At 37.3% G+C, this 15,875-nt stretch overlaps 1 protein-coding gene across 1 annotated transcript in view; it reads left to right on the top strand.

The window, feature by feature from the left end:
• PRPF6 (pre-mRNA processing factor 6) overlaps positions 1-15,875 on the top strand; it is a 57,857-nt gene that overhangs the window by 17,209 nt on the left and 24,773 nt on the right. The window contains exons 11-13 of the mRNA XM_056812782.1: positions 809-1,027; positions 1,556-1,678; positions 14,520-14,641. Of these exons, the coding sequence (XP_056668760.1) occupies positions 809-1,027; positions 1,556-1,678; positions 14,520-14,641 (464 nt within the window). The remainder of the gene's footprint in view (positions 1-808; positions 1,028-1,555; positions 1,679-14,519; positions 14,642-15,875) is intronic.

Below are 15,875 nucleotides of genomic sequence, written 5' to 3'. Positions count from 1 at the left end.
TGTCTTGGAATCCATACTATATATTGGTTCCAAGGCAGAAGAGTGGTAAGGGCTAGGCAATAGGGGTTAAGTGACTTGCTCAGGGTCACACAACTAGGAAGTGTCTGAGGCCAGATTTGAATCTAGGACCTCCCATCTCTAGACCTGCCTCTCAATCCATTGAGCCACCTAGCTGCCCCCTGCTTTTTATTAAAAAAAAAAAAAAGGAATGGATTTAATAAATAATATCACAGAATCATTGACTTGATTTAGTCCAATTATTGAAAAAATTGACTTAGAATTTGCTTCTGGAATTGGAAATTGGCTTCTGTTTGAGTTTTTCAAATGCTAACTGAAAAATGTGAAGAGGTTAGTAATCAATTTAAGAGGTTTCATTTATTGAGAATTGTTACAATAAGAAAAATCAGTCGATTCAGTTTTTTTTTTAAACTCTCACCTTCCATCTTAGAATCAATACTGTGTATTGGTTCTAAAGCAGAAGAATGGTAAGGGCTAGGCAATGGGAGTTAAATGACTTGCCCAGGTTCACATAGGTATGAAGTGTCTGAGGCTAGATTTGAACCCAAGACCTCCCATCTCTGGGGCCTGGCTCTCAGTCCACTGAACCACTCAGCTGTCCCTCCAATTCAGTTTTAAAATCAAGAGGTTGAGTTGTATTTAAAAAGAAATTTGCTTAAGTAGTAATATTCCCTTGTTCCTTATTGGTGATACATCTTTAGGTTTGTTCACCATCTAGGCTGACACTACTAAGCACTGTCTCCTTTGGCATTGTAATCTATCTTGTTATCTGGGATGTCTTTCTATACAGCTTTGGCTTGCTTTGGCAAGACTGGAGACCTATGAGAATGCCCGCAAGGTCTTAAACAAAGCACGTGAGAACATTCCCACAGATCGGCACATCTGGATTACTGCAGCCAAACTAGAAGAAGCCAATGGAAACACTCAGATGGTGGAGAAAATCATTGACAGAGCCATCACATCACTTAGGGCAAATGGTGTAGAAATCAACAGAGAGCAGTGGATCCAGGTATACCTGTTGTTTTAAATGATTAATATAGAATCAAATATTTAAAATGTTCTTAAAACTGTAATACATATTAGAAACATTATTAATCCAGAAAAGACATCCTGCACATTTAGATGAGAGGAAGCTTGCATAAGATATTTAATTAGCATTTGTATACTGTTAAAAGCAGTGAAGCATAGCTACATAGGCATAAGTATACCCAATATAAATATATCTATTTGCTCTATGGCTATAACACCTAACTTTTCCTTCTTTCATTATAACTACTTTGCTCAAGCAGAGTATAGATTTCTGAAGAGTTTACATGGTATGTTTATGAAAGTAGTTACTCTTTGCCAGTGGAGATGAAAAATGGCACCCAAAATTAAGAGATGGATGATTCTAGGGGGAAAATGTGCTCTAATGCAGAAGCTTCTCTATTGGAAAAAAAATCTGTTGTCCTTAGAAGAATCTTTGACCTGGAGAGAACACCTTGCCCAAGTTTAGGCTCTGTGTTATTTATATTTAACATTGTATCTCTGTATTTAGGATGCTGAGGAGTGTGATAAAGCTGGGAGTGTGGCCACCTGCCAAGCTGTTATGCGTGCAGTCATTGGCATTGGGATTGAGGAAGAAGACAGAAAACATACCTGGATGGAAGATGCAGATAGTGTGAGTCTGTTTGTGATTGATTGATGGAGCTGTCTGTGTGTCGTATGTCTGTATCTGTCTATCTGTCTGTCTATCTACATCTGGACAAACACACAATACTCTGTATTTGTGGTGGGGAATTTTGTGACAATTCTCTTCGATAAAATTTACTTATTAATTAACCACTATGTGCCAGGTACTGACCTAGATATTAGAAATAAAAAGACAAAAATGAGACAGTCCCAGCCCTATGGCTACTCCAGCCATCTTGCATTCTAATGGGTGAAAACACCAAGAATACAAATAACTAAGTGCAAAGTGTTTACAAAATAAATTAAAAAATAGTTTGGGGAGTAGAGGGAGTACTAAAAATTGGAGCTGATCAGAAAAGGCCTTGACTGGGACATGACACTTAAACGGAGACCCATAGAAAGTAGACAGACCAGTCACATAGTATCTGACTAGGTTTCACCCTTTTTTCCCTCTCCATTATTAAGTGACTTAAATATTCATTGCTATGAATTCATGGAGTAAATTGAATTTGTGGGTATTGGACTCTTGATATGGCTACACTGGCTATAGCTGAGGAAAGATTAATTATAGTCTTGTTTCTCATCAGGTAATGCATATGAAATTTATCTGGATACCTATATTATCTCCCACATATTGTAAGTTTCTTGAGAGAAGGAATTGTGTCTTATTTATCTTTCCTGTCCATCAAATGTAGGTGCTTACTAAATGATATTGGATTAACAAATGACAATATTTTAATAAATTGACTCTCCATATACTATAAAAAGACATGTTATTTGCAAGCAACTTAGCAATTGAATTACAAGTAGCTCAGTATCAAATGAGCAGTAACTGTCTACTTAGTGAGTCTGTTAAAAAAGACTTGTTTTCTTCCCTAACCAGAGTCATATTTTTTTCTGGACTTAATGCCAATCTGCTTAGCTATTTTCTTTTTTCCTTATTTAAGAGCAACTTGTTTAAATGTGACTAACATATAATGGGGGTGCTTATTTTAGATTGTTCCTCTAAACAGCTTCATCTTTCACATATAACTATAAATATAACTATTTTCTAAAGCACCTCTTAACAGAAAGAATGAAAGCTAAAGCCTTTACTCTGCTGAAGGTAGAACATTCTTTGTACTGTATTCTGCAGTGCTAAGGACTGGCTGGCTCCCCTTGGTCGAGAATGTACAAATCAGTGATTGAGAAACTTAACTTTTCACTATTATTTACTGTGCATGGAAGTGGGTCTTTATTCTTCCTCTGCATTCTTTCCAATTTATTAGACATTCATTAAGTGTCTACTTTGTGCAAGATCTTGGACTTGTGACAAGGAAATCACTTTAAAAGATTGATATATATTAATTTAAGATCGCCAAGGAATTCAGCTATGTAATTCCTAAATGAAACTCAAGTCAGCAGTCAACCTTTTAGAGAGAGAGAGAGAGAGAGAGAGAGAGAGAGAGTGAGTGTTAACAGTCTCAGGAGCTTCCTTCAGAGCAAGCTTCTCAGAGCACAGCCTCTCAGAGCAAAACCTCTCCAACCACCTCTCAGTCCTCAGACCCCGATATCTTTAAGGAAACCATCTCAGTTCCCTCCCCTCAGTTCTCACATCTACCAATCACTGTCCATGTCTTCCCTGTGCCAATGGTGGCTCTAGCTTAACCAGGACCGCCCAGAGGTCTGTGGATTTGCACATGTCTGTTGAAGGTCATATTCTCAAATAATTAAATCTTGATCCTTTGCTGCAGCCCTTCCTAAATCCTGTTACCCTGAGAAGGGTGGAGATTGGAAGTTCCAAGACCTGGTTCTGTCATTCCAAGTATCTCTATTGTATCAATTCTAAAATCAATCATGACTCAAAGAACTTCCTGTTCTATGCTTAAGCATAGGTCAAAGCCCTTTCCATTGTTCAGCAAAAGGTTTCTGTCCTAAAGTAATCTTAAGTAGGGAGGAGAAGGAACCTCCCATGTCAATGGGGTTCACATTCCAATAGAGTTCCCACAATCAGTAGGAAATTCTTCAAGTATGAAATTTCCCAATGGTGAAATTTCCAACATTTATAAGTCTAAGAAATTTTAAGGTTTACAGACTAGACTCTGATCATACCAACATAAAAGATGATGTCCTTTTCACTCAAGAAATTTACAACCCAGTAGAGAAAGAAACACACATGAAAAAGATTAAAATACAACTTGGTATACAGGAGATGTCAGATAGAGTGGCATGAATGGTTCAAGAAGGGAAGGATCCCTTCAATTTGGGATTATGAGAGAAGATTTTATGCAAGGGCCTTGAAGAAAGAGAAGGATTTCATTAGATTTGAATTTGGAGTTGGGGATGGAGAGTCAGTTCCAGAGAGAGGAGACAAGTTTGTGTGAAGGTGGGAGTGGAAAGTTCAGGATTTTGGAATAATGGATTGTTTAGTTTGTCTGGAAGATTGTGTCCTTTTTCATCTGGATGTTTCTGCCTATCTGGGTACTAGAAGTTTTGTGGTAGGTATGACATTGCTAGACTGATCAAAGGTATATACTCCTTCATTTGTCATGTATCATCCATATATTTTTTTCTTTTTTCAACTAAACATTTTGAAAAAGCTTACTTGTTGTTCCACTTAACTTTCCTTTTATACTCTGTTCAGTCTAGCTTCAGATCCCATCATTCATCTGAAATTATTCTCCATAAAGTTACCATTGTCTCTTAATTAATCTTGTGGTCTTTTATTTTTGGTATCAAGACTAAGTGGTACAGTGGATAGAACAATGCATTTGGAGTCAGGAAGACTTAGGTTCCCTTTTTTCCTCTGATACTTATTAGCTGTGTGACTCTGGGCAAGTCACTAATCTCTTTAAGCTTCAGTTTCCTCAATGTAAAATGATAATAAAAGTACTCATCTAATAGGGTTGTTATGAGAATCAAATGAGATGACAATATGTAAAGCAAATCACAAAACTTGAAGTGCTGAATAAATGCTAGCTATTAGTATTGTTATTATTAAAGTCTATTCTGTTTTATACTGTTAACCATCCTCTCCTCCCAGATATTCCATTCTCTCTTTTTTTTTTTTGGAACACTTTCCTCTCCTGGCTTGCCTCCTACCTGTCTGAGTGTGCTCTCTCTCGATCTATTTTAAGCTGGCTCATCTTTGATATCATGACCCCTAACTGTGACCATTCTCCAGGTTTGTTCACCATCTAGGCTGACATTGCTCCTTTGAGGAACAGTCTTTCTGGGTAATTTCACTTAGTAAATGCCTTTTCAAGCTATTTAACTATTTATAAGGAGATGACTTCAAGATTGATCTATCTAGATCCAGTTTCTCCCTTGAGTTTCAATCCCATATTGTCAATTTGGACATTTCAAACTGTATATTGTAGAGCAGGCCTGTTTAGCTCAATGTATTCAAAACTCATTTCATCATCTTTCCCCCTCAGATTCTTTCCTCTTTCAAATTTTCTTATTCTATCAAAGGCTATGTCATTTTCCTAGACTCTCTGGTTTGTAATCTTGGCATTATATTCGAGCCATCACTTTTCCTCTAACCCATGTATCCATTCAAGTGCCAGTTATTTATTCTTTCCACTTATATAGCTATCACCTTAGTTGAAACCCTCATTACTTCATGCTTAGTTGTAACAGCCTCATAATTGGTCTCCCTGTCTCAAGACTCTCCCTACTCCAATCTTTTCTATATACTGTTTACTTTCTTTAAAAAAAAATTAAATACACGTAGAAACAATTTTTAAAATCCATATCTTCTGTCTTAGAATTAGTACTGTAGGTTCCAAGGCAGAAGAGTGATAAGGGCATGGGAGCGAAGTCGCTTGCCCAAGGTCACATAGCCAGGAAGTATCTGAGGTCACATTTGAACTCAGGACCTCTCATCTCCAGGGCTGGCTTTCAATCCACTGAACCACTTAGCTGACCCCTATAAACAATTTTTGACAATTGTTTTATGGCATTTTAGGAATCAGAATCCTGCCCCCTCAACAGTGGTAAATAGTTTGATACAGGTTATACCAGTGCTTTCGTGCAATACATTTTTCCACATTGCTCATGTTGTGACAGACATTTATCACATATAAAATAAAAAACCGATGAGGGAAATAAAGGAGAAGGTGGCATGCTTTGATTTGCAATCAAACTCCAACAGTTCCTTTGGCTACGGATAGCATTTTTCGTCACGAGTCCCTTGTGGATATCTTGGAAACTTGCTTTTGTATAATTGGAAAATCTTGGACCTTTGGACTCCATCTCCCAGAATTCTTTTCTTGTCCCAAGAATCCTTTTCCCTTTGTTCATGTTAGCAACCTTACATGATTTTTTTTTTACTTTTAAACATTATTTTATGTGTTCATTTTCAAACATTATTCCTTGGAAACAAAGATCATTTCCTTTTCCTCCCCCCTCCCGCCACCCCTCCCATAGCTGGGTATCAATGTGTCACATGATTTTTTTTTTAAAATAACATTATTTTATTTGGTCATTTCCGAGCATTACTCATTGGAGACAAAGATCATTTTCTCCCACCTCCCCCCACCTATCCCATAGCTGACGCGTGATTCCACTGGGTATCACAAGTGTTCTTGATTCGAACCCATTTCCATGTTGTTGGTATTTGCATTAGAGTGTTCATTTAGAGTCTCTCCTCAGTCATATCCCCTCAACCCCTGTAGTCAAGCAGTTGCTTTTCCTTGGTGTTTTTACTCCCACAGTTTGTGGATAGTGTTTTTTCTCCTTAGATCCCTGCAGATTGTTCAGGGACATTGCATTGACACTAATGGAGAAGTCCATTACGTTCGATTGTACCACAGTGTGTCAGTCTCTGTGTATAATGTTTTCCTGGTTCTGCTCCTTTCACTCTGCATCACTTCCTGGAGGTTGTTCCAGTCTCCATGGAATTCCTCCACTTTATTATTCCTTTTAGCACAATAGTATTCCATCACCAACATATACCACAATTTGTTCAGCCATTCTCCAACTGAAGGGCATCCCCTCATTTTCCAATTTTTGGCCACCACAAAGAGCATAGCTATGAATATTCTTGTATAGGTCTTTTCCTTATTATCTCTTTGGGGTACAAACCCAGCAGTTCTATGGCTGGATCAAAGGGCAGACAGTCTTTTATCACCCTTTGGGCATAGTTCCAAATTGCCCTCCAGAATGGTTGGATCAGTTCACAACCCCACCAGCAGTGGATTAGTGTCCCTGCTTTGCCACATCCCCTCCAGCATTCATTACTTTCCTTTGCTGTCATGTTAGCCAGTCTGCTAGGTGTGAGGTGATACCTCAGAGTTGTTTTAATTTGCATCTCTCTGATTATAAGAGATTGAGAACACTTTCTCATTTGCCTATTAATAGTTTTGATTTCTTTATCTGAAAACTGCCTATTCATGTCCCTTGCCCATTTATCAATTGGAGAATAGCTTGATTTTTTGTACAATTGATTTAGCTCTTTGTAAATTTGAGTAATTAAACCTTTGTCAGAGGTTTTTATGAGAATTGTTTCCCAATTTGTTGCTTTACTTCTGATTTTGGTTACATTGGTTTTGTTTGTACAAAACCTTTTTAATTTGATGTAGTCCAAATTATTTATTTTGCATTTTGTGACTTTTTTTTTTTAAACCCTTACCTTCTGTCTTGGAGCCAATACTATGTATTGGCTCCAAGGCAGAAGAGTGGTAAGGGCTAGGCAATGGGGGTCAAGTGACTTGCCCAGGGTCACACAGCTAGGAAGTGTCTGAAGCCAAATTTGAATCGAGGACCTCCCGTCTCTAGGCCTGGCTCTCAGTCCACTGAGCTACCCAGCTGCCCCCTTGTGACTCTTTTCTAAGTCTTGCTTGGTTTTTAAATCTTTCCCTTACCAAAGGTCTGACATGTATACTATTCTGTGTTCGCCTAATTTTCTTATAGTTTCCTTCTTTATGTTCAAGTCATTCACCCATTTTGAATTTATCTTGGTATAGGGTGTGAGGTGTTGATCTAAACCTAATCTTTCCCACACTGTCCTCCAATTTTCCCAGCAGTTTTTATAAAATAGTGTATTGTTATCCCAAAAGCTGGGTTCTCTGGGTTTGTCGTATACTGTCCTGCTGAGGTCACTTACCCCGAGTCTATTCCACTGATCCTCCTTTCTGTCTCTTAGCCAGTACCAAATTGTTTTGATGACCGCTGCTTTATAATATAGTCTGAGATCTGGGACTGCAAGGCCCCCTTCCTTTGTATTTTTTTTTCATTGTTTCCCTAGATATCCTTGATCCTTTGTTCTTCCAAATGAACTTTGTTATGGTTTTTTCTAAATCAGTAAAAAAAAATTTTTGGAAGTTCAGTGGATATGGCACTAAATAGATAAATGAGTTTGGGTAGGATGGTCATTTTTATTATATTGGCTCGTCCTACCCATGAGCAGTTAATGTTTTTCCAATTGTTCATGTCTAGTTTTAGTTGTGTGGAGAGTGTTTTGTAGTTGTGTTCATATAGTTCCTGTGTTTGTCTCGGGAGATAGATTCCTAAGTATTTAATTTTGTCTAAGGTGATTTTGAATGGGATTTCTCTTTCTAGTTCTTGCTGCTGAGCTGTGTTGGAAATATATAGAAATGCTGATGACTTATGCGGATTTATTTTGTATCCTGCAACTTTGCTAAAGTTGTTGATTATTTCGATTAGCTTTTTGGTTGAATCTCTAGGATTCTTTAAGTAGACCATCATGTCATCTGCAAAGAGCGATAATTTGGTCTCCTCCTTGCCTATTTTAATGCCTTCAATTTCTTTTTCTTTTCTAATTGCTACTGCTAGTGTATCTAGTACAATGTCAAATAATAGAGGTGATAATGGGCATCCTTGTTTCACTTCTGATCTTATTGGGAATACATCTAGTTTATCCCCATTGCAGATGATATTAGTTGATGGTTTTAGATATATACTGTTTATTATTTTTAGGAACAACCTTTCTATTCCTATGCTTTCTAGTGTTTTTAATAGGAATGGGTGTTGTATTTTATCAAAGGCTTTTTCTGTGTCTATTGAAATAATCATGTGATTTTTGTTGGTTTGCTTGTTGATATGGTCAATTATGTGGATGGTTTTCCTAATATTGAACCAGCCCTGCATCCCTGGTATAAATCCTACTTGATCATGGTAAATGACTCTTCTGATCACTTGCTGGAGTCTTTTTGCTAGTGTCCTATTTAAGATTTTTGCATCTTTATTCATTAGGGAGATTGGTCTATAATTTTCTTTCTCTGTTTTTGGCCTGCCTGGCTTTGGAATTAGTACCATGTTTGTGTCATAAATGGAGTTTGGTAGAACTCCCTCTTTGCTTATTATGTCAAATAGTTTGTATAGTACTGGAGTTAGCTGTTCTTTGAATGATAGAATTCACTTGTAAATCCATCAGGTCCTGGGAATTTTTTCTTAGGAAGTTCTTTGATGGCCTGTTGGATTTCTTTTTCTGATATGGGATTATTTAAGAAATCTATTTCTTCTTCTGTTAGTCTAGGCAATTTATATTTTTGTAAATATTCATCCATATCACCTAGGTTGGTATATTTATTGCCATATAGTTGGGCAAAGTAGTTTTTAATGATTGCCTTAATTTCCTCTTCATTGGAGGTGAGATCCCCCTTTTCATCCTTGATGCTGTTAATTTGTTTTTCTTCTTTCCTTTTTTTAATTAGATTGACCAGTACTTTGTTTATTTTGTCTGTTTTTTCAAAGTACCAGCTTCTAGTCTTGTTTATTAGTTCAATAGTTCTATCACTTTCAATTTTATTAATTTCTCCCTTAATTTTTAGGATCTCTAGTTTGGTTTTCTTCTGGGGGCTTTTAATTTGTTTGCTTTCAAGTTTTTTTATTTGAATTTCCAATTCCTTGATCTCTGCCCTCCCTAATTTGTTAATATATGCACTCAAGGATATGAATTTTCCTCTGAGAACTGCTTTGGCTGCATCCCATAATGTTTGAAAGGATGTCTCACTATTGTCATTTTCCTCAATGAAATTATTGTTTCTATGATTTCTTCTCTAACTAGCCAATTTTGGAGTATCATATTATTTAATTTCCAATTAAATTTTGATTTGGCTCTCCATGTACCCTTACTGATCAATATTTTTATTGCCTTATGATCTGAAAAGTTTGCATTTAGTATTTCTGCTTTTCTGCATTTGAATGCCATGTTTCTGTGACCTAGTGTATGATCTATTTTGTGAATGTGCCATGTGGTGCTGAGAAGGTGTATTCCTTTTTGTCCCTATTTATTTTTCTCCAAATGTCTGTTAACTCTTAATATTTCTAAGATTTCATTCACCTCTTTTACCTCTTTCTTATTTATTTTTTTGGTTTGATTTATCTAAATTTGATAGTGGTTGGTTCAAGTCTCCCACTAATATGGTTTTACTGTCTATTTCCTCCTTCAATTCTCCTAGTTTCTCCATTAGAAATTTGGATGCTATATTATTTGGTGCATACATGTTGATTAGTGATAATTCCTCATTGTCTGTACTCCCTTTTAACAGAATATATTTACCTTCCCTATCTCTTTTGATCAGGTCTATTTTTGCTTTGGCTTTGTCAGATATCATGATTGCAACTCCTGCCTTCTTTCTATCAGTTGAGGCCCAAAAGGTCTTACTCCATCCTTTAATTCTAACCTTGTGAGTATCAACCCGCCTCATATGTGTTTTTTGAAGACAACATATGGTAGGGTTTTGGGTTCTAATCCAATCTGCTATTTGTCTATGTTTTATGGGTGAGTTCATCCCATTCACGTTCAAAGTTATGATTGTCACTTGTGGATTCCCTGGCATTTTGATATCTTCCCCTAATTCTGACCTTTCTTCTTTAGCTATAACCTTTTGAACCAGTGATTTATTTTAGGCCAGTCCCCCATGTCCCCTCCCTTGATATGCTTCCCTTTCTGGCCCCTCCCTTTTTATGTTCCCTTCCCCTCCCCCTTCTCCTTTCCTCCTTTTTTATACTCCCTCCCCCCTCCCTTATCTTAATTTTCCTTTCTTTCTTACCCTGTTGGATAAGATAGAATTCAGGATCCCAATGGATCTAGATGTTCTTCCCTCTCAGATTTGATTTCACTGAGAGTAAGGTTTAAGTAATTCCACTTCACGCTCTCTTCCTTCTCATATGAGAGTTCTTCCCCTCCCCTTCCCATGTACATCTTTGTGTGGGAAAGATTATTCTATTTAGTCCCCTCCCCCAATTTCTTGAAGTAAATCTTAGTATCATCAATGATTCCCTCCTCCCTTTTTTTTTCTTTGCCCCCCTTTCACCAAATCTTCTTGATGTCCCAATCTTTCCCTATGCATGATTCTTCTAACTACTCTTATGATGCATACAATTTTTGAGAGTTACACAATACATTTTCTCCACATATTAATATATATATAATTTGATATAAATGTAGTCCTTATAGAAGAGAGTTTGACATAAAGAAAAAGATAAAATTTTTCTCCTTTTCCCTTTCATATTTACCGTTTCATGTTTCTCTTGCTTTCTGTGATTGGATATCAAATTTTCCACTAAGTTCTGGTCTTTTCTTAGCAAATACTTGGAAATCTTCTGTTTTGTTGAATGCCCATACTTTTCCCCTGGAAGTATATAGTCAGTTTTGATGGGTAGTTGATTCTTGGTTGGAGACCCAGCTCTCTTGCCTTTCTAAATATCATGTTCCATGCCTTGCGGTCTCTTAGCGTGTTAGCTGCTAAGTCATGTGTGATCCTTATGGGGGCTCCTCTATATCTGAAGCTCCTCTTCTTGGCTTCTTGTAGGATTTTCTCCTTAGCTTGGAAGCTCTTGAATTTGGCGATTACATTCTTGGGGATTTAGTATAGAGGGTATTCTATGAACCTTTTCTATATGTGATTGTTTTTAAGCTGTGGGTAATGCCTCCCTTGTTCTCTCTTTCATGTGAGAGGCTGGATGAACTCTCCCTGATTCTCTAGCTTTTTTAGTTTTCTTTTGCTTCAAGTTAAATAAATAAAAAAATAATAATATCATTAAATATAATACTTGGAGTATTGAATATTAATTTTAAAAATTTACACTTTGCTGGTAGTTAGTCTTTAATAGTTGATCATCATACAACATTTCTGGTGCTGTATACACTGTTCTGGCTCTGCTCACTTCACTTTGCATCAATTCTTATAAGTATTTCCAGTTGTTTTTTTTTTAACTCATCCTGTTGGTCATTTCTTATAGCACAGTAGTATTCCATTATTACCATATACCACAACTTGTTCATCCATTCCCCAAGTGATGAACAACCTCTTATCTTCCAACTTTTTGCCACTACAAAAATAGCTGCTAAAAAGGTTTTTGTATAGGTAGGTCCTTTCACCATATTTCTGGTCTTTTTGATGTACCGGCCCAGTAGTGGTATTGACTGGATCAAGGGGTATGCATAGTTTTTATGACCTTTTGAGCATGGTTCCATATTTCTCTCCAGAATGATTGTATCAGTTCACAGTTCCACCAAAAGTGTGGTTGTGTTCCAATTTTCCTATATTACCTTCAACATTTATCATTTATCTTTTTGGTCTTATTAACCAATCTAATAGGTATGAGGTGGTATCTCAGAATTTGTTTTCTAGTCAGTAATTATTTGAGCATATTTTCGTATGACTAGATAGTTTTAATTTCTTCCTTTGAGAGCTGTCTCTTCATATATACTGCCAAATGTGAGGATGGGATTAACTCTCCCCTGCCCATTTTAGATATAATCACTAGAAGTATATATATCCCACTTATCCTTAAGTGGAGGAGGTCTATAGCCTATGTGTGCTAAAAGTGGGTGACAAATCAGAAGCAATTGCCCTCCTCCCCTCCCCTGCAGTCTGTGTAAAAAGTGTGGCAGGCATAGGAAGTGACTCAGAGAAGTGCCTTTAAAAGGAGTTACAACTTCCATGTTAGGGTCAGTTCTTCGGAGTTCTGAGTTGAAGTTGGAGGCTGGTGAAGAATCTGCTTACAAGATCTGAGACCTTGGACTTAGTGAGAATGTTCTTAAATCTCTCCCTTTGACCTACCATGTGGATGAGTGAAAAGGCTAACATCTCTGATTTCCTAGAGATACTAGCCTCCTGAGGGGCCCTTCCTCTTGGAGGAGGCCTTGTGAATAAAACCTTTGTTTAATTGACCCCCCTAGGCTCTCTCGCTGGGGCTTCTGGAGCCCCAGCTGGAGTAAAGCCAAAACTTGAGCAAATAGTCTAGCTCCTTAAGCTATATTTCTTACTCTGCCCTCATTCTCATTTCTCTACTTTCACTCTTTCTATTTTTTATAAATCAATTGCTAAAAAAATAATTTGGAATTAATTCCTAGCACACTGATAAATTTAGTCCAACCCTTTATTTTTAACCCCTCACATTCTGGCCTTTATACAAAGGAACTGTTGAAGTTCTAAGGCAGAAGGTATGGACTTAAAAAAATTAGTTAATAATATTTTTGGAGCTGAAATCAATCATTAAGCATCTACAATGTGTCAGGCACTATGCTAGGCATCAAATATAGAAAAATAAAAGTGAAACAGTATTAGGATTGCCTTCTGTGAGAGGAAGGAATATATTGGAAAATATAGATGATTTAGAAACAAAAAAAATCAGTAAAAATTTACTTTTAAAAACAAACCCTCCTCTCAGAGTTCTTTTCATTTATCTGGGAGATACAACATGTACTTATTCGTATAAAAATACATCCCAATCTCTCCCTGCCTCTTTCACCCCTCCCCCCCCCAATTTTTGTTTGGAGGTACTATTAGCTGGGGAGATCAGGAAAGGCCTCACATAGAAAGTGGTATTTAAAACACCTTGAAGGAAACTAGGGATTCTAAAGAGGAAGTAATGAATTGCAGGCATGGATGGCTCATGCAAAGTGATGAGAGTTGGGAGACGTGTAGTGTGCATAAGGAATGTGAGGAAGAATATAATGTAAAAAGACACGAATTATAAGAAAATTAGATTGGGACCAGTGTGAAAAGCCTTGGGGATGTAACCAGAGGAGTTTAACTTTTATCCCAAAGGCAAATAGTCTCTAGTATTTATTGAGTAGGAGAGGCTTAGCATGGTCAGATTTGTACTTTAGGAGAATTACTTTGGCAACCTTGGGGATGTTGGATTGGAGTAGGGAGAAACATTAGCCAGGGAGATGAATTAGCTATTTCAGTTGTCAAAGTGAGAGGTACTGAGGGTCTGAACTGGGTTGTGTGAATGGAGAAAAGGGGTTATTTTCAAGAGGAGGTAGAAACAAGAACTGGCAATTGATTGGACTTGATTGGGTGAGATGAGTGAGGGTGAGGAGTCAAGAGTGACTGGAAGAATGGTGATGCCCTTAATAGAAATAATGAAGTTTGGGAGAAGGGTGGATTTTGAGGATATTAAAAGAGTTCTGTTTTAGATACATACAGGACATCCAGTTTGAAGTATCTAGTAGGCAGTTGGTGATGCACAGCTAGAGTTTAGGAGAGAAACTAGAGTTGGATATAGAGCTGGAAGTCATTTGTAAAGAGATTATAATTAAACTAGTGTGGACTATTGAGGTCCTCAAGAAAGAGAACACTTGTAGCAGATGACTAATGTCTTGTATTCTATTTTAAATTGTTAGCAAGCAGCAGCACCAACCAGAAACAGAAAGCTCCATATGTTTCTTCTTTGGTTTTTAGTTTCTTATACAAGCTTTTCCTCTATCTTGGCTTATGATGTTTAATTGTGATCAACCAATATTATGCAATTCCTAGTAAATATCATTACTAGGGAATCATGACTGTGCAGGGATGAATCATTCCGTCTGTTCCCTTTGTTTCCCATATTCTAATGCCTATTTTTATCTATTTTTCCCTTCTGTTTAGTGTGTTGCCCACAATGCACTGGAGTGTGCCCGAGCTATTTATGCTTATGCCCTGCAAGTTTTCCCTAGCAAGAAGAGTGTCTGGTTGCGAGCTGCTTACTTTGAGAAGAACCATGGGACCAGGTATGTTGTGATATAATTTCAGACTGGGGTAACTGTAAGAACAGTTTTAACTTCCGATTTGAGAAGCAACTGGATTAAAATCTCTTAAGAATGCATTGGAGGTAAGGGGGAGCAGCTAGATAGCTCAATGGATTGAGAGCCAGGCCTAGAGATGGGAGGTCTTGGGTTCATATCTGGATCAGACACTTCCTAGCTGTGAGACCCTGGGCAAGTCACTTGACCCCTATTGCCTAGCCCTTACCACTCTTCTGCCTTGGAACCAAAACACAATATCCATTCTAAGGTAGAAGGCAAAAGTTTATTTGAACATGTGGGGAAGGACATTAGCTCTCCTCTGAATGGTTAAATCCTGATCCTTTGAAGTGATTTATGGGAGAAGAGGTGCTCAGAGGCAGGCAATGATGAAGATAAAAATCTTTTATAACACTTTTGTTGGCCAACCACTTTGTAGTCTTGCTTTAAGTTAATCTTTACAACCATTTTGTGTAGCATTATCATTTTTCATGTGGAGAAATTGTGACACTAAGGGAGAAGTATCACCTATTGAGTTGGTGGCAGATCCAGAGTTAGACTGCACAGCCTAAGAGTTTTAACTGCCACTGAGCTGATTGAGGCTTTCTTTCTTTCTTTCTTTCTTTCTTTCTTTCTTTCTTTCTTTCTTTCTTTCTTTCTTTCTTTCTTTCTTTCTTTCTTTCTTTCTTTCTTTCTTTCTTTCTTTCTTTCTTTCTTTCTTTCTTTCTTTCTTTCTTTCTTTCTTTCTTTCTTTCTTTCTTTCCTTTCTTCCTTTCTTCCTTTCTTCCTTTCTTCCTTTCTTCCTTTCTTCCTTCCTTCCTTCCTTCCTTCCTTCCTTCCTTCCTTCCTTCCTTCCTTCCTTCCTTCCTTCCTTCCTTCCTTTCTTCCTTTCTTCCTTTCTTCCTTCCTTCCTTCCTTCCTTCCTTCCTTCCTTCCTTCCTTCCTTCCTTCCTTCCTTCCTTCCTTCCTTCCTTCCTTCCTTCCTTCCTTTCTTCCTTTCTTCCTTCCTTTCTTCCTTCCTTTCTTCCTTCCTTTCTTCCTTCCTTTCTTCCTTCCTTTCTTCCTTCCTTTCTTCCTTCCTTTCTTCCTTCCTTTCTTCCTTTCTTTCTTTCTTTCTTTCTTTCTTTCTTTCTTTCTTTCTTTCTTTCTTTCTTTCTTTCTTTCTTTCTTTCTTTCTTTCTTTCTTTCTTTCTTGTGGTCAGTCAGGTGTTTAGAATGCTTT

The sequence above is a fragment of the Monodelphis domestica genome, chromosome 1, assembly GCF_027887165.1.
Source record: "Monodelphis domestica isolate mMonDom1 chromosome 1, mMonDom1.pri, whole genome shotgun sequence".
NCBI classification, from domain to species: Eukaryota; Metazoa; Chordata; class Mammalia; order Didelphimorphia; family Didelphidae; genus Monodelphis; species Monodelphis domestica.
This window is presented reverse-complemented; position numbering and strand designations above follow the sequence as displayed.